General features: G+C 40.0%; 1 protein-coding gene across 1 annotated transcript; it reads left to right on the top strand.

The window, feature by feature from the left end:
• Positions 1-11916: 11916 nt before the first annotated feature.
• Positions 11917-23802, top strand: LOC121682489 (mucin-5B-like). The gene is made up of 29 exons (XM_042062646.1): positions 11917-12221; positions 12532-12646; positions 12867-12954; positions 13057-13163; positions 13396-13612; positions 13694-13819; positions 13920-14037; positions 14367-14505; positions 15869-15976; positions 16191-16260; positions 16366-16503; positions 16589-16753; positions 16853-16947; positions 17050-17176; positions 17291-17546; positions 18174-18238; positions 18411-18511; positions 18756-18907; positions 19399-19537; positions 19897-20007; positions 20112-20291; positions 20399-20638; positions 20736-20892; positions 21311-21439; positions 22306-22456; positions 22545-22588; positions 22691-22873; positions 22986-23382; positions 23676-23802. Exons 1-29 carry the CDS (start codon positions 11917-11919, stop codon positions 23800-23802), a joined length of 4350 nt encoding a protein of 1449 aa, XP_041918580.1.
• Positions 23803-24058: the final 256 nt, after the last annotated feature.

Below are 24058 nucleotides of genomic sequence, written 5' to 3'. Positions count from 1 at the left end.
CCCTTTTTAAATAATAAGTGTAAACATTTTTATTTGCATTCATAGCTCTCACAATGGTTCTTATAATACCTACCTACCAAGCCTCTCCATGTCTCCACAATGAGTCTAGACCTTTTTACCAGCAATTCAGATTTTGAGGCAGGAATGATTCTTTGCTATCAGGGCTGGACTGGGACAAAAAATCGGCCCGGGACAATCGGTTAGGCACACTCACACTCTCACTGTGTAGCCTAATAATTTAAATATCAATATGATGTATTTAAATTATGATCTAATTATGCAGATCATAAAATACTATACATTTTTAATTATATATATTAAGTTTATATGCATTTCATAATTTTAGGGGCAAGGCCACTTGGCCTTCAGTTGGGCCTATTTGGTGGGGGACACAAGGGCCCCACGTCAGGGCACCAAATACGTTGTACATTTTAGGACATCCTCAGCTGTCAGAGTCAGGTTTCAGACATCAGATGAAAAGGAGTCAGGTTTCAGGAAAACCGCCATCAGAAAAAAGGGGAGTCAGACAAAAAGGTCTCAGATGAAAAGTTATCAGACTCAGGTCTCAGGAAAACCACTGTCAGAAAAAGCGGAGTCAGACGAAAAGGTCTCGGATGAAAAGTTATCAGAGTCAGGTTTCAGACATCAGATAAATAGGAGTCAGGTTTCAGGAAAACAGCTATTTCTGTTAACTGGTACCAGGGGCGCCTGCAGGAATTAATGCTATGGTACGCACACCCATCACCCCTGATAACCATATATAGATAGCCGAGTAAAAGAAAACAACAAGTAGCCTATTGCGTGCCTGCGTGCGTATTCTCTCTCCTGCTCAAAACAAAATGTGTTCACTAACTTTATGTAATAGAAAATGGTAAATAGCCTGATGGCATGCAGCTAATGGGATACTGTACATAGTTGGGAAGGTATGGTAGGCCAATTTGGTGTGAATACACACACACACAAGGGAAATTTTCTCTCGCTGTTGAGTAGCCTGATGGTACGCACAGTGCGTACGGACGTACACCTGCAGGCGCGCCTGACTGGTACAAGAAGCAAACTTATTATGACCGCCGCGGTCTTTTTCCAAATTTCCGTCAAGGATTCCCGGGACAGTGAATGACCGGGGTAGACGAAACTTGGTGGGCATGTAACCCCACATGGATAGCATGGAACCATCGTTTTTCGTTTTGATCTGTAGCCCCCCCGCTGGACTGCACCCCCCGAAAGGAGGGTAGGGCAGACACAGTTTTCTGTGAATATCTCGAGAATGGTAAGGTTTAGGAGGACCATTTTTTTTGTATGTTGATCTCAAGGGGCCATGTCAACCCATTCCATAACCACTCATTTCATGTATAGCGCCACCTAGTTAAACACAAAAAAGTAAAAATGAGGTGTTGTAATCGCAGGTATCTGTGACCTAACATAGTCAAAACTGCACGAAATTGGAAGTGTAGGATCAATATGACACCCTCTGAATGCACGCCAAGTTTCGTGGAATTCCGTTCATGGGGGGCCACACAATAAATTAATTTATGTTACTATACACCAACTGGCCTGTAGGTGGCCGGAGACAGTTTTCTGTGAATATCTCGAGAACCGTAGGGCCTAGGAGGTCCACCTTTTTTTTGTATGTTGGTCTTAAGGGGGCATGTCAACCCATCCCATTACCACTTATTTCATGTATAGCGCCACCTAGTTAAAAATTAAAAAGCAAAAAATTAGGTGTTTTCATCACAATATCTCTGGCTGACATGCTCAAAACTGCACAAAATTGAAAGTGTAGGATCATTATGACACCTTCCGAATGCATGCCAAGTTTTGTGAACTTTCGTTTATGGGGGGCCTTACAATAAAATAATTTATGTGTACATTTAGTGACCGTACACCAACAAGGATTTCCGGGACACTGAAAGACCGGGGTACACGAAACTTGGTGGGCATGTAACCCCACATGGATAGCATGGAATCATCATTTTTTGTTTTGATCTGTAGCCCCCCGCTGTACTGGACCCCCCGAAAGGAGGGTAGGGCAGACACAGACACAGTGAATATCTTGAGAACCGTAGGGCCTAGGATGACCAATTTTTTCCGTATGTTTGCCTCCAGGGGTCATGTTAACACAGATACACACGCACACACATACATTCACAGTAATCATACGCATGACATACTCACACAGTAGACATATGTACGCATGCATGCACATGCACAAACACACATATGCAGGCAAACACACAAGCACACACACACACCCACACACATAAACATAAACATGTACACGCACACATGCACACAATTCAAGAATTTCTCAGAATTATGAACAGGCAAGATGGGGGTGGGGTTGTATAAAATTAATTTTACATGTGAAATCTATGAACTAATCATGTTTTGGTACTTGTTGTCTAGCAGATACCAGTGAGAATTGAGTGTGGATAATGCAATTTAGTGAGACAGTTATAATCATATAGGCCTTTCAGCGTGATTTATTTTTGTGGAAAAAATGTGCTGGACTGGGCGGCGGTCATATTTTGTACCGTTCTGCGGTACATCTAGTTTCTGATATAATAATAGTTGACGAACTACGAAATAGTTGTTTGAACTAGCTTGTTCTGCAAGCTAGTTCACTCTTGTAGGCTAAAATAAACCCACGTTGCCATGGATACTACAAACAAACTCGGCTGAAGAATCATAACACGTCACGTGAACTAGCTTGCAGAAAGCTATTTGGTATTATATCCATACAGTCTATGATTATATCACAAATACCTCTGCTTACTGTACCAGTTTGCTTGTTGCACCAAATGTACTTGTGATATAAGGGAAGCTACACCATGAGCGTAACTGAAACTGAAAAACATTTAATATGAGTGTACCGTGTACATATTAGGACATCCTCAGTTGTCAGAGTCAGGTGTCAGACATTAGATGACAGGCATCAGGTCTCAGGAAAACCTCTGTCAAGTGCACAGAATTACACAGTCATGTCTCAGACATCAGATGAAAAGCCATCAGGTCTCAGGAAAACCTCTGTCATGTTTATGGAATTACACCATCAGATAATAACGGGTCAGGAAAATTTGTGTCAAATAAAACTGCATCAGGCAAAACGGCCTCAGATGAAGCTGTCAGAGTCAGGTATCAGACATCAGAAGGAAAGGCATCAGGTCTCAGAAAAATCTCTATCAGAAAAAGCGGCATCAGACTTTTTTTATCTGACAGTGTAATTCCATAAACATGACAGAGGTTTTCCCAAGACCTGTAACGTAAAGACTGCAGTGTTTTGTACAGAGCACATCAGTGTGTGATTTGAAAGAGCAATTGAAATAGTGCATGTGTGTATGGTTTTGTTGCAAGAATTATATTTTTGGAAAGGATTGTTAAGTCTTGATTGCAGTGTTTCATTTTGGCATAGATAGTTGTTTATCTCCAAGTGTTGTGTTATGTGGCTTGTGTGTAAAGTTTTGACACAATGAGGCAAAAAGTGTGTAAGCAATTGCCAAAAACTGTAATTACTCTGTAGTTTTAGGTATTAAAACTGAAAACAAAATGTCATGTCACATGCATCCTTGTGTGCATCAATATGCACTAATGTTATTTGTAAGTACTTTTAGTTCATCCAGTCAGGCCTTAGTCCATGACCTATTTCCGGCATGCAGGAGCCACACAAACTAAACTGAAAGCGTGGAGACTGAAACATGTCACCTGAGCGTGCTTGAGTTGATTGATATTGTTTGAAAGAGCATATCACTAGAGAAGCTAAATATTTAGATGTTGCTATCATGTCTGTTGTAAAAGGTATTGACAATGAAAAAAAAAAAACAAAAAAAAAAACACAGAAAACAGGGATTGAAGCATTGTCAGGAAGAAGTATGTTTTTGGCTGTTCTCCCTACAGGATTCACACATTCCATTGCTCTGATTGGTTAGGTTTATCAGATAGATAGATAGATAGATAGATAGATTACTCACTCACTCACTCGCTCTCTTTCTTTCTTTCTTTCCTTCTTTCTTGATCCCCAAGTGTAATGTTCATGAGATGTAACATTTGTCACAACAGTGACGTACTGCATGACCCCCTACAGGCATGTGCAAGTGGTGTAGTCTGGGCAGAACCTGCAGGCATGTGTAGCAGTACATAGGTATAGTTGCCTCCAACATTCAATAAGTAAACGACACTTTCTCAACACTCGGTCTGGTCATTGACTCCTATAACGAGAACAGCACACCAAGGGGAAATTCAAGGTCCCAGCTCAAGACATCACACACAACATAACAGGATGATAAACAAATAACAAATCCACATTAGTAATAGGACAGTAAAATATACTAAATCAAGAATCCACATGAATGTACAGTACTAAGGATGTATAAGCATGAGGCACTTGCAGTGACAGACCCTGTGTTTCAGTATGCAGTGTAAGGGTACGTTCAGACTAAGCGTCTTTTTCTCAGCTGCCGGTGTTACATGGCAACTGGCACCCATGTTAACTGTCTGCGTTGATGACGTTTCACGTTTCTTTGACAGATGTGGCCGCTTGCAGATTTGTCACTTTCTGGTGGAAACTGGAGACGAACAAATACAAATATGCATGACATATTTAAATGTCAAAATTGTCTGTGGTACGCTACATACACTGGACCATGAATATGCCACCAAAAAAATAAATATCCAAATAATAACTACACGTGGGTATCGAACCTGCTTCCTAAATGAAACCTCCGTACTTGCGCCACGAACCAGCTGATAAGTCACAGTGAAATTTACTTGACTTAGGCTAGTCTATGCAATTAGAAGAAGTCAGCTGATGATTGTAGCAAGTTAACACGGCTGATGGTGTTGTCTTGCTACAGCAGTTGCCCAAGCCAGTAGGTCTTCAAAGTATCATGGTTAAGTTTTCAAACATTTCACTGACTGCTGGTCAGGCTCTCTGTTGCCACCTAGTATCTGTAGCCTAAATTGAGGAAGCGTTGCTGGTCTAAAAATAAATAAATAATAATAAAAAAACGTGTGATGAGGAGGATTGAACCCATGTCGACTGCGTGAGAAAGCAACGTAGGCTATAGATATTAACCTGTTGCGCCACAGGAGAAGCATAAAGTATCAAAAAAACATCAAACCCATGTTTACATGTCAGCAACATTAACGTTAATAGCCTATAAGCCTGAGTTTTGACTCTCCCTGTGCGCAAAGTTTGTGTAAAATATGGACACGTTATAGACTTCTCCTGCCCATTGCAGTGTGCGTGTCAATGTCTGTGTTTCATGAACTTAATAGGCTGGACAAAAGGATACACAATTAGGCAACACATTTTTATTTGATTTATTTGCTGACGTTCATGTGGCTTTACAGACACAGGTAGGGGCGGCCACCTAACCTCAGTGAAACGTTTGTAAAACTTAACCATGATACTTTGAAGGCCTACTAAATGGCTTGGGCAATGGTAGCATGATAACATGGTAGCCAGATAACATGAACAGCTATGTTAACTTGTTACAATTATAATAACGTTAGCTGACTTCTTTTAATCATACAACTGAAGTCAATTTCTGTGAATAACGTCAGCTGGTTCGTGGCGCAAGTGGATAGACGCTATATTACCATGAAGACAGGTCAATTTATTCGTGGTTAGATATCCACGTGGAGTTAATTTAGGTGTTTGTTTTTTGCGTGGCATACTCATGGTCCAATGCATGTAGTATTACATACAATTTTGACTTTTAAACATGTCATGCATATTTGTGTGCGTCTCTAGTATCAGAAAGTGACAAATCTGCAAGCGGCCACATCTGTCAAAGACTCGTCATCAATCATGAAACGTCATCAACGCAGCCAGTTAACATGGGAGCCAGTTGCCATGTAACACCGGCGTCCGTTTTACATTATAACCCTATGGAGTAGACCGTGTTTTCAAAAAAGTCGTCGGCTTCTTTTAAAACGCGACTGCAACCGTCTTTTTCTGCAGCTCAGAAGTTGAGAAATGTTCAACTTCTAGCGGAAAAACGCCATACGTTATGCTGTCTTTTTTACGGATGACCAATCACAAGCAGATTACTGAGACCTGTGGTTTCCCATGACAGCAAGTAAAAAATGGAGAAGGTGACAGAACACCGGTCGAGAGACTCGTTTTAGTGTCTGAGCATAGGGAATTGTTTGACATGACTTCACAACTTTACCATAACATACCAAAAGCAATAGCCAACGTGAGTTTTCTCTTCCGCGACATTTGGTACCCACACGTAACGTTAGTCACTTTGTCTATCGCAAAAAGACGCTCCCGGCTGCTTTTTGGAACAAGAACGCTGGCAGATTTTTTTTTCAAAATGAAAAAGCGGTCTGCATAACTTCTTTTGTCAGAAAAAGACGCTAAGTCTGAATGTATCCTAAGGTGCTTTATGACGTGTGTGTCATGGTGGTAGTGCAAAAAAAGTCCAACAGTGCAGCAGTGCAGGGATTAAGTCTAGGGACCAGCATTAAATATGAACAATATAAGAGACCAGCATTAAATGTGGGCAATGTAAAAGAAAAAAGTAAGTATATTAGTATAAGAATAGTAATTTACACATAGTAATATAAGTATAGAAAAATGTAAGCAAAGTAATATAACAGATATGGTAATGTATGGGCAATATACACGAAGAAATGAAATATGTAAGCATAGTAATATAAGAATTATAGCAGCAGTGCAAGGATAGGTTTGACGTATTAAGGTTTGATGTAATAGGGTATCAGCCATTGGTCAAGTATGAGGTTAGACCACAGTCCGGACTAGGGAATGGAGGGAGGTGTTGTGCAAGTGGGCTAATATAGCCAGTAAACAGTGTAGACAGTGCAAGCAGTAACACAGAGGGCCAGTGGACAGCCAGTACAGTCAGAGGTCATGGAAGTGTAGAGGAAGGTGTAGAGGCAGATTCACTATGCAGAGAAGTCTATCTCTCATCTTCCCTTAAGTGAAGCATTGAAGAGCTGTATGGCCCTGGGGACAAATTACTTCCTCAGTCTGTCAGGTGTGCATGGCAGTGAGTGTAGTCTCCAACTGGTCAAGCTCTTCTGCTTTATGGTGGTGCTGTGGAGTGGATGACAGTCATTGTCCAAAAAATCAGTTTGTTCAGAGTCCTTTTGTCTGATATTGAAGTGATGCACTCCAGTTCAGCTCCCACAGCAGAGCCAGCTTTCCTTACCAGCCGGTCCAGTCGCCCAGCATCCCTCTTCTTAGTGCTTCCTCCCCAGCATACCACAGCATAGAAGAGGACACTATAGCAACACAACAGACTGGTAAAACGTCCAGAGGAGCTTGCTGCAGACGTTGAAGGACCGAAGCCTCCTCAGGAAGTACAGCCTGCTCTGCCCTTTCTTGTAGAATGTTGACTGACCAGTCCAGTTTATTGTCCAGGTCAGGGATGGATTACTGGCCTACCGGGCCCAAGCCCAAGCCTTTGCATGGAATCATTGCCTCAATATCAACAAATCAGGATGTAGGAGGAGGAGGGGGCTTGGAGCATATTCAAGTTCAAAAGGCCAATAGCCTCAAAAGTAAAGGTTGCCTTCCTCCTGTTAGTCCTAGCCAGAGGACAGCGCAGACGCCTGCCAGAGGGCAGCCATTCAAAAACTCTGTGTAGGACATGGGTAGAGTCTTCTAGGATGCAGTTGGTTTTCCTTAATGTTGCCTTGTCGTGCAGTGATGTCAGAGACTGAAGAGGGTGGCCAATGATTTTAGAACATGTGTTCACAATGCTCTGGAGGTGTTTCTTATTTTTGACTGAGAGGGAGTGAAACCAGCACATGGATGAAAAGGTCAGTATACTTACAATAAAGGAGGTGTAAAAAATGCTGAGAATCTTCCTGTTCACTCCAAAGGAGTAAAGCTTCCTCAAGAAATACTGCCTCTGTTGACGTTTTAATAATCACCTCTGTATTAGGGTCAAAACGCAGTTTGTCATCAATGACAGTGCCCAGGTATTTATATTCATGTACAACTTCCACTGGTTTCCCATGGATTGTAGTTTCAGTCCTGCTTCCTCCATGCTTAGTGAATGTACATCTCCTTGGTCCAAAAAGGAGCTATCACACCATTCCACAAACTCACTGAGGACAGGCCCGTGATCTTGGACAGAACCATGTAGCAGGGAAAGGAGAACAGTATCGTCAGCAAACTTCACTAGATGACGATCAGCATGGCGGCTTCTACAGTCATCTGTGTACAAGATGAAAAGTAGTGGTGAGAGGACACAACCCTGGGGTGAGCCAGTGGACGTGTATCTGATGTCAGAGAACCTCTTGTTGACCAGCACTGTCTGTGTTCTTTGGGTCAGAAAGTCTGTAATCCACAGAATTAGCTGATGATCCAGGTTGAAATAGTCCATAAGTTTTTTAGCCAGCATGTGAGGTTGAATGGTGTTGGCAAAATAATTTGGGCTTTCTACATGTTCATGGATGGCATTCAATATGTAGATTTTGGCATCAATTTAATCATTGGTCAATGGCTGCAGGAGCTGGGGACGTTTTTGTACATTTGTCACACTTACAACCCCATTTTCAAAAAGGTTGAGGCACTGCGTAAACTTTTTACTATAAGCAGAATGTGACTATCTTCAATCACAGAAACCCATATTTATTTGCAAAAATAACCAAATGTTGAAACTGATAACTTAAACTGATAAACATTCTGTTTTATGAAAAACGTGCACTCATTTTGAATTTGATGCCAACAACACGTCTCCAAACAGTTGGGACTGGGCAACAAAAGGCTGGGTAAAGTTGTAATGCGAAAGAAAACACAAGGAAAAACATTTCAGAACTCATTAGGTTAACTGACACCATGATTGGGTGTAAAAAAAGCATCCTGAGGCAGAGTATTTCAGAAGTAAAGCTGCAGAAGCTGTCATCACTGTGAAAAACTGGGGGCAAATAATGCAACAATATAAGAATAAGAATATATTTTCATCAGAACATATTATCATTACAATATTCAGAGAATCCAAAGAAATCTTTGTAATACAAGTTTGTATACAAAGGACAGGCCTGAAAAACAATATTGGTTGGCTGTGGTTTTCAGGGCCAGGTTTCAGGTTTTCATGGCTTCTATAATGAAACCACTGTCATTGTTAACAATAATAATCTTCCAATTACCGTTCGTCCTCTTGGAATTATAAGGTTCTATCTGCATTCTGAGTAGAGATATTGAAAGTTTTATAATTCCATAGAGTTATATTGATAAATGGAACACTCCTTTTTGGATATAATGTCCAAAAAATGCATACAACTTCAAACACCTCACCTCACCTTATGAAGTTGTCACAGAACATATGTCAATAACTCAATCTTGACCAAAAATGTTAGATAGAACCTTGAAATAAGGGGAAGCATTGTCTATGAACATTATTTGATGCTCCATCTATGCTGTTTAAAACTACCATGCAAAGAAGAAACCATATATAAATATGACGAATGCCACCATCTCTGGGCCCAAGCTCATTTAAGATGGACTGGAAATCATAGACTTTGCATCCTCCGTGCTAAAGAACCATCCAACTATGTAGATATGAAACATTTAGATGTGACAAATAAGCAAAAGATAAGGGTAAATACTTTTTCACAGCACTAACTCAAAAACTCAAGTGATAAACACAAGTAAATAAGATCAGTTGTTTTTATTTCCCAAAATATGTCTGAACTGTGTCTCATTTTGTACAACAATGACGTCTGCCAAAATGATGCTATTTTTGGACACAACAAAAATCATGCCTAACACCAATTCATGCAACTGACTAATTTTGGCGGAGACTACACTGCTTTTGTTCGTCACTAATTGATTATCCATCTCTAAATATGAACACACCTGCATTGTTAGGAGACTACTAGGATAAACAAAGAAGTGTTTCAACACTGCAATGATTCACCTTTAAATCAAACTGTTGGCAGGCCTTCCAACCTCACATCTGAACTGCCACATGCCATCTACACTACCGCTTAATTACTTAATTTAAACTTTCGTCATTATTGCTGAACTTAAGAGACAGAAAAATACTGGTCAAAATGGAATGTTCATACGCATGCTAATTTGTATGAACTATAAAACAAAAAAGAAACTAAGCAGGAGGCCTTTGGTGTTCTTCAAGTGGAAAAACTCGCAACACAGCAAGAAGGTGAAAGGCGTGATAACAAAAATATGTTCTATTATGAAATAAACCTTTTCTTTTTATAACAAGAAGAGTGCCTTGGTTCAGTCTCTTAGAGAAACAACAATGTTAGACAGAGGAAATCTAATGCCACTGGTTTAAGTGACTTTCTTAATAAATATGTCAGATACCTTAAAACAATTATTAGGCCTGATAAATCAATTATATAGGCCTGATCATAACATCAATAATTGATATTATCTTGATATTGAATGACCAGTGACCACATATAATAATGTAGCTTAATTCTAAATTCATAAATCATAAAATATAAGATTGTATTATTGTTGCATTTTTACAATGACCCTGTGCAGATATGTTGTTATTTAGTCCACCTGATCACCTGAGCAACAAACACTTCAATGACGTTTGGGATGGTAATTGTACTACGCAATTTAAATGATCTACAAATTGAAACAATGATTAGGTGTTGCTTCACAAATAACTAAATATGGTCATTATACGTATCCTGAGTCAGAGGCGGTTATGAGTTCTGAATGTTTGAGATAAGAAAGACAATAGAGCTTGACACCTACAATGTACACTCAGTGGATATAATGAGTATTTCATCTATGGAACACGAAACTCCCCTGTGCACCTGTGTGAGTGTAAGAAATGAGTCAAAACAAGACAAACAAATTAAATGGTCCATTCCCAAATTCCATGAATGGTAGTTTCAAATTCCCCACAATTACAGGATTTGTTTAATTAAATAAAAAAGTTAATTAATCACACACCTTATTTAAAACACATCTTAAATTAAAAGGAAAAATACAAAACAAGACAAAGCAAGAGAGTTGCTTTGCTGCCTTTGATGAGGTGTTGATGACCCAAGTAAATCAAGTTCTGCCACACCTTCCTTCCAGCAAATCCACACAGACGTGGTAGTATAAAGTCCAGAGCCCAGGTGTGCACCTCTCTCAGACAACTGTGGAGCAGTGTTCTATCCACAGGACCACTATGGGGACAGCAAAGGAGACACCCTTTTGGGTGCTAGTATGGATGGCTGTATGCATTGGACTTACTACCTCAGACACAGGTACAATGGCTTTGCCCATGTTCATTGTGTGGCTGGTTTAGCAGTGCACAGGGAAGGTTTTATGTGTTGATCTGGGTGTTGTTGCCCACAGTTGTACCCACAGGATAGTAGGGATGTCTTGGCATGGCAAAGGGATATGCTTTCTAAACAATCAACAGTTCATGGTTACATGTCTTATATAATCTCTTTGACTCTTGCAGGTCCCACAAAGGTTAATGTAATTCCAACAATGACCAGGATGCAAATGCTTGCAGGTAAAGTCATATATTTACATCACAGATGATTCCGAAAGTTTGACAGTTTCATACCTGACAGCTATATACACATGTCAAAAAATTACACAAATTCAGCTGTGCAGTTCATTGATGCAACAGTCCCCATGTGAATGAATGTAGCCTAATAGATAAATTGAGCTAGGTAAAACTTAGTCAGCCAATTTCATGTTTGTTTATGGCAAATCTATTTCTAAACTGTATTAGTCTTCTGTTTGCAACTGTTTTTATAGGTTGCAAATCAGTAATTCAATCTCAGTGTTATTAATGTCCACATTCCTATTTTGTGATTTAAGGTTTTCAAACCTTCTGATATGTAGCCACTCTATTAAAACTGGAGAACAAAATAAAATTATTACTCCAAGTAGAATAACAAATGAAAAAGATACATGCACAACATTGAAGATGACTCTGAACTCAAATGGTAATGATGAGGAATTCTGGACTAATACACTCACAACATATATTCTTAGGAACAAATCCAGCACACAACGAACAGGTCTGCAGCACATGGGGTAACTACCATTTCAAGACGTTTGATGGAGACATCTTCCAGCTCCCGTCCAGCTGCAACTACGTCCTGGCCTCTCAGTGCAAGAGCAGCTATGAGGATTTCAACATCCAGATGAGGAGGGAGCTGGAGAATGGCCTCCCGACCATCAGCAAGATCACCATGGTGCTGGAGGGCACTGTAGTCGAGCTGGTGAAGGGCTCTGTCTCTGTAAATGGAAAACTGTAAGTGGATGTTCAATCTTTACAATTTTCTCCCTTGTTATCAGAGATCACAGTGAAGCGTACTGGCAGATCTGCGACTTTGCATGTGTTTAGGTATACGCTCAGTAAAGTCCTTTGTGTATGCTCAGTAATGTCCTTGTTTTAATATGTGAGGACATGGCTTTGTAAACCTAGATCCTCTAAGGAAGGATGAAATAATTTGAGATTAAGACAGCGACAGTGTCTGTCCTTTCGTTAAAAAATGGCACGTTTGAAAAATGTTTCAAAGTTAAAGAGTCTGATGTGCATTTCCTTGGGCACATTTTTTTAGTGTGATACTGCCATTCAGTGAATCAGGAGTTCTCATTGAGAAGAGCTCATCCTACATCAACATCAAGGCAAAGCTGGGGCTCTTGGCCAAGTGGAATGAGGATGATGCCTTCATGGTATGGGACTCTGTGTATCATTTACAACCTTCATTAAGCCATAGATATTTTCTTTGGCATAGTTACAGTATCTGTAGCATGTAACATGTTATCCTTTGGAATTATGTTGTCTGTCAAATCCAAAATAAATCAAATCAACAACAACAACAAAAAAAATTAAAGGCAAGTACATTTTCAACTCTTAGCTGATTGACTACAACAAGACTCTTTATGCTCATAGGTGGAACTGGACAAGAAATATGTAAACCAAACGTGTGGGTTGTGTGGAGACTTCAATGGTGTCCAGAATTATAATGAGTTTGTCACAAGTGGTAAATACTTTTTTCCCCTAACACCATTCTGTGTCTCTGTGGTTTGAGTTGAGAACTACTGCATGCTTAACTGTACAATATGATTCTCTTTTTATTCAGAGGGTGTGCCCATTTCTAATCTTGACTATGGAAGCCTCTGGAAGCTGGATGGTCCAACTGAAACCTGTACAGAGCCAGTTACATCCGAACCAACGTGCAAAGATATGGTAGTACTAGATCAGACAACTGGCACCATAGATACACTATTTTGAGGCAATTCAGTGGCATAAAGAATAACATGTTGTTAACAATTCTCTTGATACAGTACACTCTGATATAAAAAAAAAATCATGGCCCTCCCTTTATTGCATATGTATACATTTTATATATTCAATACAATGAAATGCAAATACAGTATTTAGTAAATTCGTGATCATTCTGTTTGTTTGTCTTTATTAGACGTCTGTATGTGAGCAGCTGCTCTCCAGCCCTGCCTTTGAAAGCTGTAAAGCCGTAGTGAACGCCGACTCATTCATCAAGGCCTGTGCGAGGGACCTCTGCCTGTGTGCCAACAGCTCTGACTCCTTCTGCCTGTGCGGCACCATATCTGAGTACTCACGTCAGTGCATCCATGCTGGAGGGAAACCCAGCGAATGGAGGACAGAGCAGTTCTGCTGTGAGTATCTCCTGTTATCTCTGTCAGTATCCACAGGGATGAGGTAAGCAGCAGTAACTAATATGCCCATATGTCCTCCAGCAAAATCATGCCCCTCCAACATGGTGCACCAGGAGTGTGGAAGCCTGTGTGTGGACACCTGCTCAAACCCTGACAGAGGACAGGTGTGTGAGGAGCACTGCATGGATGGATGCTTCTGCCCACCAGGTATGAATCTCTGACAAATCGGTCTGCTGTTTCATTTATTGTTGGTGTCCGTGATGTATGAAGTTACTCAGTAGCCCAAAACCTATTTACCTTTATATAGGCACTGTGTTTGATGATGTCACTGGGAAGGGCTGCATCAGCTCAACAAAGTGCTCCTGCAGCAACAATGGAAACATATACCAACCTGGAGAGTCTTATTCCAGCAACTGTAAACACTGGTAAGTACTCTGGAATATTGCATGTAGCAGTATGCATATTTTAGTGGTGCCTGAGGTATTTTGAAGGTAACTAGTTTTTATACGTTCCTAAAATTGCTCATGGTCAGAAACCCAACAAGAAATGTAAGAACTGTTTTTACACAATGATACAACCAAATGTAATGTTCACCTGAGCCAACTATATGCAGTCTGTTGCTATTAATGTTTGCAAGGCATATCTTTTGGCTTTAGAGTTAACCTACAGTAGTTTTGCACAGAAACATCTTACTGTTGCTTGAATGATAATTTGTTCAAATTGACTAAATATACTCAATTGTGTTTCTAACCAGTACCTGTGGTGGTGGCCAGTGGAGCTGTATAGAGAAGGACTGCCCAGCAACATGCTCTGTGGAGGGAGGCTCCCACTTCTTCACCTATGATGGGAAAGCCTACACTTTCCATGGGGACTGTACCTATGTCCTCACCAAGGTCAGTTTCCATACACAACTCTGACAGGTGCTGAGATCAACTCCATTACTGACATTTATATAATTATAATGATCCAGTCCTGCTAATCCATGTATTCTAATAATACTGTTTGAGAATCATTACTGCTCAAAGAAATAAATACCGGTACTAATGATTCATGCCTGTTCACTCAATCATGTCAAACTCTGCTATGCCAGGTGCATAACTTGCCTAGATCTGCCTAGAAATTAGATGATCATTCACATTGGGAATGTTTTTAGGTGAAAACGTTTTTTCCAGTACTTTTGTCTGGAGATACGGTGTCTTGTAGAAATAACGTGCTTTCTGTGCACTCTTCTCTTTAAGACACATAATGAGACTTCATCTTAATTTCGTTCATTTGACTGAATTTCTTCCTTCACTTGGCTACATCATCCTGCATACCATCTATTATCATTGTTTTCTATGAACGCATCTTTCTTATTTGGATGGCACAGCTTACTTTTGTGAGTTTGCGATCGGTGCTCAATCGGTGCGATCGGTCACAATCGTTTACTTTCTCAGTAAAGCAATACTGATTATTTCTTGCATCCTCTTGGAGTTTACCACGGAAAGACCACACGCATAATTTCACCGTTAAAATGCTTCTCGTCCACTTCCATTTTAAACTCATGTCACAGTGGTCTTTATATATTTCTTTTAATATTTTATTTGATATCATTATCACTTTAAGAAAAAAATGGAAAATTATTCAGCTTGTTCATTTGTGTTACAGTCCAAATCATATCTAGCCTAGATCAATAAAATAGAACCAAAAAGTAGTCTCTATAGAGCCAGATTCCCAGCTACAATTCAACTCAGGAATTTGAGGAATGTTATCTGACATTTCAGTTGACAATGTAGTCATTAGTGCTCAGGCAATTTTCTTTTCGTGGATCACTACTGTATGTGTTTCATTCACTAATTGGTTATAAGGATTCAAGGCAGTCCACTGCCCTTATCCTTATCCATTCTGTGACTTCTTCCTTTTAAAGGTTCCCTTAATTTGTCAGATTGTGCAGGTTGAGAGTACATTAAACATGTATTTCTGTATCCCTTCCAGTTTAATGTCCAACCATTATTTACCTAAATTGGCTTTCACTTTTTGCCTTTATTTCTGGAAAAGTATTCTGCCTATATGATTACTTAATGTAATTCAACTTTTTTTCTTCTTTCATTCATAATTTCCATGGTATTTCAATTGTTATCCTTTTTGAGAAGCTTTTTTCAGAATCCACTCATATCTTTGTTCCATCTTGGTAATGGTGTGATTGGATTCAGTGTAGACTCACAAAATACCTGAAATACACCTAATATGTTATCATATTCAAACATGCTTTTGCAGCAATGTAATGGGGCCGACTTCACAGTGCTTGGGGATCTTGTCAGGTGTGGTTTGACAGACACAGAGACTTGTCTGAAGGCTTTGACGTTGGCAGTTTCTGGAGATACTGTGAGTACTACCTGCTAATGTTGATATATAAAACCCTCTCATGGTCAACTGTGCCATCAATTTGTTTAACAATTAAATTTGTATCTGTTTTTAGATCACATCACATTAAATATTAAATGTAAATTCAATGATTCAAATATTTAAATGTTCTACATTTAAGAATACATTACCAGTGTAGTTAATACATACATGTAACTCTTTCTTCATTGCCCAGGTGATTAATATCCAGTCCAATGGAAAAGTTTTTGTAAACAGGAAGTACTCTCAGTTGCCCCTGTCTACAGGTTTGTTGCCGACACAGAATACTGGAATTTAACAACTTATAATTCTTATGACTGGCTTATTTGGTAATGCATTTATAATATGGTGTTCTTTAATTACTTTCACAGCTGGGGTGAAAATTTTTGAAGCATCCACATTTTTCATCATCGTGCAGACCTCAGTTGGTATTCAGCTGGAAATTCAGCTGTCACCAATCATGCAGGTGTACATCACAGCAGATTCTAAACTCAGGCAAAAGACATGTGGTACGTACCAATGTGGTGAAACACAACAATGTCCAACAATGACCTTTAGATGGGCCTAATTCAGTTACTCTCAATGCACCCACAGGTCTGTGTGGAAACTTTAACAGCATTCAGGCTGATGATTTCTTGGCGATGAATGGAATTACTGAGGGGACAGCATCAGGCTTTGCCAACACCTGGAAAACAAGAGCCAGCTGTCCTGATGTGAAGAGCAGTTTGGAGAACCCCTGCAGCTTGAGCGTCGACAATGGTAGAGATAGCATGACAAGCTTGTTGATGTGTTTGCAAAATGCATGCTAAGGATGGCCAGGATAATAAGCTGATGAATACGGTTTTCTTATCATTACAGAGAAGTATGCCCAACAGTGGTGCTCCCTGCTCACAGACCCTGACGGCGTGTTTTCCCCATGCCACAGTGAGATCAACCCAGACATCTACAAAGAGGTTTGTCCTTAAGCACACTTCACAAACTGCAACAAATAGACCACCATGAGAAGAGGCATGGCAAACCAAATTTGATTCATTTTTGGTGATTTTCTGCCGCAGAACTGCATGTACGACAGCTGCAACTGTGAGAAGAGTGAGGACTGCATGTGTGCTGCTCTCTCATCCTACGTGCATGCATGTGCAGCTAAAGGCATCCAGCTGAACGGGTGGAGAGACACAACCTGCAGTGAGTGGCAACACAGCATCCAACACAAAACAGTCATTAATCTTTGTGGATATTACTCTCATTCTATTTTACAATGCAGGAATTGGTGCTGAAAACATCTTTTTTTGTCTTCAGAGAAATATGCCAACAACTGCCCGAGCAACATGGTGTATGCCTACAGCATACAAAACAGTGACCGCTCGTGCCGTTGCTACAGCGATCCTGACTTCACCTGCTCAGCTACATTTGCACCTGTGGATGGATGCATATGTGAAAAGGGAACATATCTGGATGAAGGGGGAAAATGTGTTGCACCAGCTAACTGCTCCTGCTACTACAAGGGCCAGGTGATTCCTCCAGGGGAGGTCATCAGCAGGGACAAGGCCACATGGTAAGAAGCTATTTGCTTTTTTAGTGAAAACTAGTGCAGTGAGTTACCACTTGGTAGTTGACTTTCAGTTGATGGCTACAATGGTTGCTTTCTGATACTACAATAACAGTTTGACTAGTACAGCAGGAAGGAAAATCCTAGTTGGACATACTTTTTGAGGGGTGGATGTTTAAACTTTCAGAAAAGCTCAATCTGTCACAATGTGTTTATTTAAGGAGCCGTATGTCACAGATTTCAATGAATTTTTCGGTTTCTATAATCAAAATGACCAGTACCACATAATTTCTAAGTAGTGTTATGAATAGTCGAACTTGCTCTTCAATTTAGGCAAAAACTGTGAATGACCCTGCCCCTTCTTTAAAAGTGTCTGTAACTTCACAGAGAAGCTGCTCTAATATTTGGGATTTCTCCATTATACTGTTTCGTCTTGCCAAAAGTTGGCTGAGTTGACACTGAATAGTCAGAAGCTCTTCTCAATACTGTAACATTTACATAGATTTCTTAGAGAAATTTCGTTCAGAAGATTGTCTTTAAGTTTGAGAGATGGAGACTTTCCCCATATAAGTAACCTGAGTATGAGTATAGACATTTTTCTCTTTTTTAAAATGAATATTATTATTATTTCAGCACATGCAAAGCAGGCAAACTCAGCTGCATGGGAGAAACTACATATTCTACTAGTAAGTCCATTTGTACAGCCATTCAAAGTCTTGCTAACATTATACAGTCAGAAATAGTTTTTGGCAATACCTTCACCAATATCAGTAAATCAGATTGATTCTGACCTCAACTGACCTTATCATACACTGAAATAAGTGGGAAAGCTCATGTGAATGTGGGATAACATCTCTAATCTGTCAACAGCATGCCCAGCACCCATGGTGTATTTCGACTGCTCTAATGCTGACGCAGGAGCCAAAGGTGCTGAGTGTCAGAGGAGTTGCAAAACCCTGCACATGGCCTGTGTGAGTGTTGGGGAATCCCTTGCTAGTTCTTACTTAGTAGGTTTAACCTGAGAGTGGTGATCTTCCACTTTACACCCTTGAGCAGCTCTCACCCATCCCCAGCTTCTGTCTATCAGAACTATAGTTTGTTCTTGGAGTCTGTACCATTTCCCCTCACCAGTGCTAGCTCCTTATAATGATTTATGAACGCATACAGTATCTCTCCTGTCTTAGTAATGTACTGTATTTTGCTTTGTTGAAACAGATCAGCACTGAGTGTGTCTCAGGCTGCGTGTGTCCTTCTGGCCTAGTCTCTGATGGAAAAGGTGGCTGTGTAAAAGAGGACCAGTGTCCCTGTTACCACAATGGAGCTCAGTACAAAGCTGGGGACAGCATCAAGGTTGACTGCAATAAATGGTATGGTTGTTAGTCCACCTTTTGTTATTGTACATTATTATTGTATATTAGTATTATTAGACTATAAAGCTGGATCCAAGATGGCGGCGCGTACACACGCAGCGACCTCTCTCTGTCCCAACCGTACGGTGTTTTGTTCGTTTTGCACTAGTATTTTTATTGACTGTCTATGCACAATTTCAACCACATTTTGCTGCTCTTATTTTTTCATTATTATATGTGCCCTCTTATTTACTTATTTACTTACTTTTTTGTTTACTTATTTACTTACTTTTTTTGTTTACTTGAATGTTATGTTTGTCTGTGGACCTAAATTGGTAAAATATGTCTTGTCTTCACCGTGGGATAGTGAGAAACGTAATTTCGATCTCTTTGTATGTCTGGAACATGTGAAGAAATTGACAATAAAGCTGACTTTGACTTTGACTTTGACTTTAGTACAACTGTTTGGAGACTTTTTTCTCTGAATATTTTCCCTTGTTTGGAAACAGCACTTGCAAAGACACAACATGGGACTGCACATCGAACTTGTGCCATGGCACCTGTGCCATCTATGGAGATGGACATTACATCACTTTTGATGGGAAGAGATTCAACTTTGATGGGGGCTGTGAATACGTCCTAACTGAGGTGTGTTTGAATGTAATTTTGATAAAACATTTTGTAATATGTATCCTAAACTTCAGTTTCAGCCAGTCAAATTGTCTGCACTGTGTTTGTTGGGTGATGTTGTCGACAGTGCTTGGCCCAAACCACTATGTTTGTTTCACTTCTGTTGTTTTGAATGCAAGAACTGAACAAACAGAGGGGCACTAGCAGCTGTTCACTAAGTTTGACAAAGTGTGTACAAAGGGATTACAATCACGGACCACACCTCTAATGCAGTTCAGAGCAGAGTCACACAAGAATCCCAGTGTCACTGAACCTTATTATATGCATCTGTACAGTTTGAAAAATCTACTTAATTTACAGATTTTTGCTTTTTGCAGAATTATTGTGGACATGGAAGTACTAATGGAACCTTCAGAGTCATCACTGAGAACATTCCATGTGGAACCACAGGAACAACATGTTCCAAAGCCATCAAATTGTTTTTGGGGGTGAGGACACATTTCAATGACTGTAATGGTGAATGGCTGCTATATGAAGTCCAGAAACCTGATGATGTTTGCTGTCCTCTTTTTGAATGCTGTCCTGTTTGTAGAGCAATGAGTTGATACTGACAGATGGAGGTTACCAAGTTGTTAAAAGAAATTCAGGAGCAGAGGTGCCCTACCAGATCCGCACAATGGGGATCTACCTTGTGATTGAAGCTAACAATGGTCTGATTCTCATGTGGGACAGAAGAACAAGTCTGTTCCTTAAGCTGAGTCCAGAGTTTAAGGTGAGGATCTCTAATATTTGCGTAATGTTTGGATAGTGTCAATAAATGGAATGAATAAATGACCCAGTCAAAAATCGTTCTCACTGATCACTTTATTCTTTTTAAAGGGTCATGCTTGTGGCCTTTGTGGGAACTATGATGGCAACGCTAACAATGACTTTGGCACAAGAAACCAAGGACAGGCCATTCAGTCTCTGGAGTTTGGAAATAGCTGGAAAGTTTCTCCAAGCTGCCCTGATGTAAAACAGATACAAAGTCCCTGCACATCCAACCCTTACAGAAAATCTTGGGCTCAGAAAAAGTGTAGCATTATCATAAGTGAAGCATTTGCATCGTGCCATTTTCAGGTAAGCTGAATTGCTGCTTCATGGATCTTTTAATGAGCCCATCTTGTTCTCCTGGTGCAATTCTTGTGTGCTTAACTGGCATATCTTTCCTGACAAGGTGGATCCTTCTCCATTCTATGATGCTTGCGTGAGTGACTCATGTGCCTGTGATAGTGGTGGAGACTGTGAGTGTTTCTGCACTGCAGTGGCCGCTTATGCAGCCGCCTGTAATGAAGCTGGAGCCTGTGTAGCCTGGAGAACCCCAAAGATCTGCCGTAAGTCTCTGCTCATATTAGATCAAAGTAACTCAAGCGTGGCCTCACTTGCATGTCTTGAAATGATAAGATATGTTAAGATCAGAGAACAGTAAAATAGGTGCACAGACTATTTTGGGAAGATGCACTGTATGCATAATTAACTAATATATAATTACCAAAATAATACATTGAATTTTGTCTAAAGAAGTAGTTGATGCTAGTGTCGAGTTTAGGGTTGGGTGTAGTTATATGTATACTAGGCTTGGATGGTATCTATTTCCTCAAAGATTTCTACTATTATACCCTGACTGCATTGTGAATTAATCAGAAATATTATTCAGCCTACATTTTAATTCAATATGATCTAATGATTTATTTAGGCAAATGTTGTAATCCTGTCTAAATAATTTCCCAATGGCGTGTCCTCTCATTGCAGCTCTTTTCTGTGATTACTACAACCCACCTGGTGAGTGTGAGTGGCACTACAAACCCTGTGGAGCTCCATGCATGAAGACCTGCAGGAATCCCACTGGGCAGTGCTCTGAGCAGATACCAGCGCTAGAAGGTAGACACCACACATATTTAACATACAGTACTATTAAACATCCATTTTCATAAAGATGTTAGACTCATTTTAGTATGGCTTCCCAGTTCTCAACTTAATTGCCATCAGTCTTGAGTAAGCCTCTGTTGAGATTGTAGTCCTCAGATTCTAAAATCATAACTCACTATAATTGTCACTCAGGATTTTGAAGATAATCCTAAAACAGGCAACAGTCCTAATGAAAGATAAAATGGATCAGTAGGATTTACACATTTCCTCCTTGAAGAAGTGAATTTCAAGGGTGTTAGAGGGTGAACTTGGGTGGGTTCCATGAACACATTTCATCCGTTTGTAATCGGATTCATGGCTCAATCGAAATAAAAATGACTCATACAAACACCTTGATCAGAGAGAAACTGCCTAATCTGTTGGCAATGTCAATTAGATCAGCTGGAGTGGTGTACTCTTTTCAATGTGTATTGAATTGAACATCCATGTATACACTCGGATGCATTCACATATACTTTACTGGTCATGACTCATGATAATGCTCATGACTCTACAACTCTCTACTAATACAAACAAATTTGAAACAGCGGTTTCATAACAATTAGACTACTAGACTTCAAATCTAACCCTTGGTCATTTCCTGATCCTACCCCCATCCTACCTCACTTCCTGTCACAGTTCACCATTCTATCTTAAGAAAGGAAACTATAACAAAGGAAACTATATATGAGAGTGTGATGTTGCAATGACACTGCTGCCATGTATACTAAATGTAGCCAACCTCTAGACCTATGTCGCTAGGAAACCTTGTCTCCAGCCAAGGTCACTATATTTAATCCTGCATACAGAAAAGGTTTATTCTGCCCCTTCACTCTCAGGTTGTTACCCTCAATGTCCTGTCAATGAGCCCTTTTTTGATGAAGACACCATGAAGTGTGTACAGAGGGAGAAATGTGGTTGTTTTGATACTGATGGCAGACACTACAGCAATGGAGAGAAAGTTCCTTCCACAAACAACTGTGAAACATGGTATATCAGACATAGTACATTATACAACAAATACACATGAGATGACTGAATGAGTTAGACATTAAACTTATCTTTTATCTTTTCACAGCCAATGCATTTCCACAACCATCATCTGCAAACATGATGCCACAGGTGACAATTATTTTACGGAGTCATATTGAGTCTTTGTTGTAAAAGCATTACTAGAGCCAGATTTTGATAAACAAAAATGCTATTGTGCAATTCTACCTGCAGCTTGCACCTGTACATACCTTAATAAGGTTTACTACAATGGTGAACATATTTATAACACCACCGATGGAATGGGTAGCTGCTTAACTGCTGTTTGTGAAGAGCATGGTATTGTTCGGTCCATTCATCCTTGTCCAACAACACCAACATCAATCCCAACAACAATGTTTACATTCACTACACCAAGTAAGTGCACATACTGAAATGATAGACTTAAAAAAAAAAGAGTCCACTTCAGTCAAGAGCAGTATTACTAAATGTGTGATTTACATTAATTATGCTTCTTTTATGTCAACAGAAACAACAAAATCTATCCCGACTGAATACTCAACGTCTCTACACACAACTACATGCCAAAATAAATGTGTCTGGACCGAATGGTTTGATACTACGTTCCCCCTACCTGGAGAATCTGGAGGAGACTCTGAAATCTATAACAAAATTAGGGCAGAAGGACACCACATCTGTGAGAAGCCCACGGAAATAGAGTGCAGAGCACAAAAATACCCTGACAAAGACATAAACAGTCTAGGCCAAATTGTTCAATGTGATGTGGCAAAAGGTTTATCGTGTAAGAACAAAGACCAAACAGGCCCTTTCCAATTGTGCTACAATTACAAAATCCGTGTGCTTTGCTGTAGTGATGAGCATTGTACAACTCTACCACCAACTGTTCCACAAACAACATCAACTCCGTATTGTAAAGTATGTACTTGGTCAAAATGGATAAATGTTGATTATCCACAATTTGGCCCTGGAGGAGGTGACACGGAATCCATTAGTAATATCATCAAGAAGGGTTATAAAATATGTGAAAGACCGGTAAATATCAGTTGTCAAGCAGTCCGTTATAAAAATGTTCCTCTGTCAGAACTGGATCAAAAAGTGACCTGCAACACTGAAGTGGGATTAGTTTGTAAAAACATTGATCAAAGCCCAGTACCGATGTGCTTTGATTATGAGATAAAGGTTGAGTGTTGTAACATAGAGCCATGTCAAACAACAACAAATACTCCAACTCCAATGCCAACACCAACAACAACATCCACCACGACAACAACAACAACCCCATCAACAACAACTCCTGTACCCGGCACAACACCCTGTACCTGTGAGTGGTCTAACTGGATTGACCTGGGACCCCCTACACCTGGCACTGATGGAGGAGACACTGAATCAATTTCACAACTCATTAATTCTGGACGTATAGGTTGTATACAGCCAACAGAAGTTGAGTGCAGGGCTAAGATGTATCCAACATTGCCACTTTCCCAGTTGGGCCAAGATGTGATTTGCAATCCATCGGTAGGACTTGTTTGCCTGAACAAAAACCAGGCCAATAAGCAAGAGTGTTTCAATTATGAAATCAGA

Source organism: Alosa sapidissima, chromosome 14, assembly GCF_018492685.1.
Source record: "Alosa sapidissima isolate fAloSap1 chromosome 14, fAloSap1.pri, whole genome shotgun sequence".
Taxonomy (NCBI): Eukaryota; Metazoa; Chordata; class Actinopteri; order Clupeiformes; family Clupeidae; genus Alosa; species Alosa sapidissima.
The sequence above is the reverse complement of the archived record's forward strand: the minus strand, read 5'-3'. Positions and strand labels throughout refer to the sequence as shown.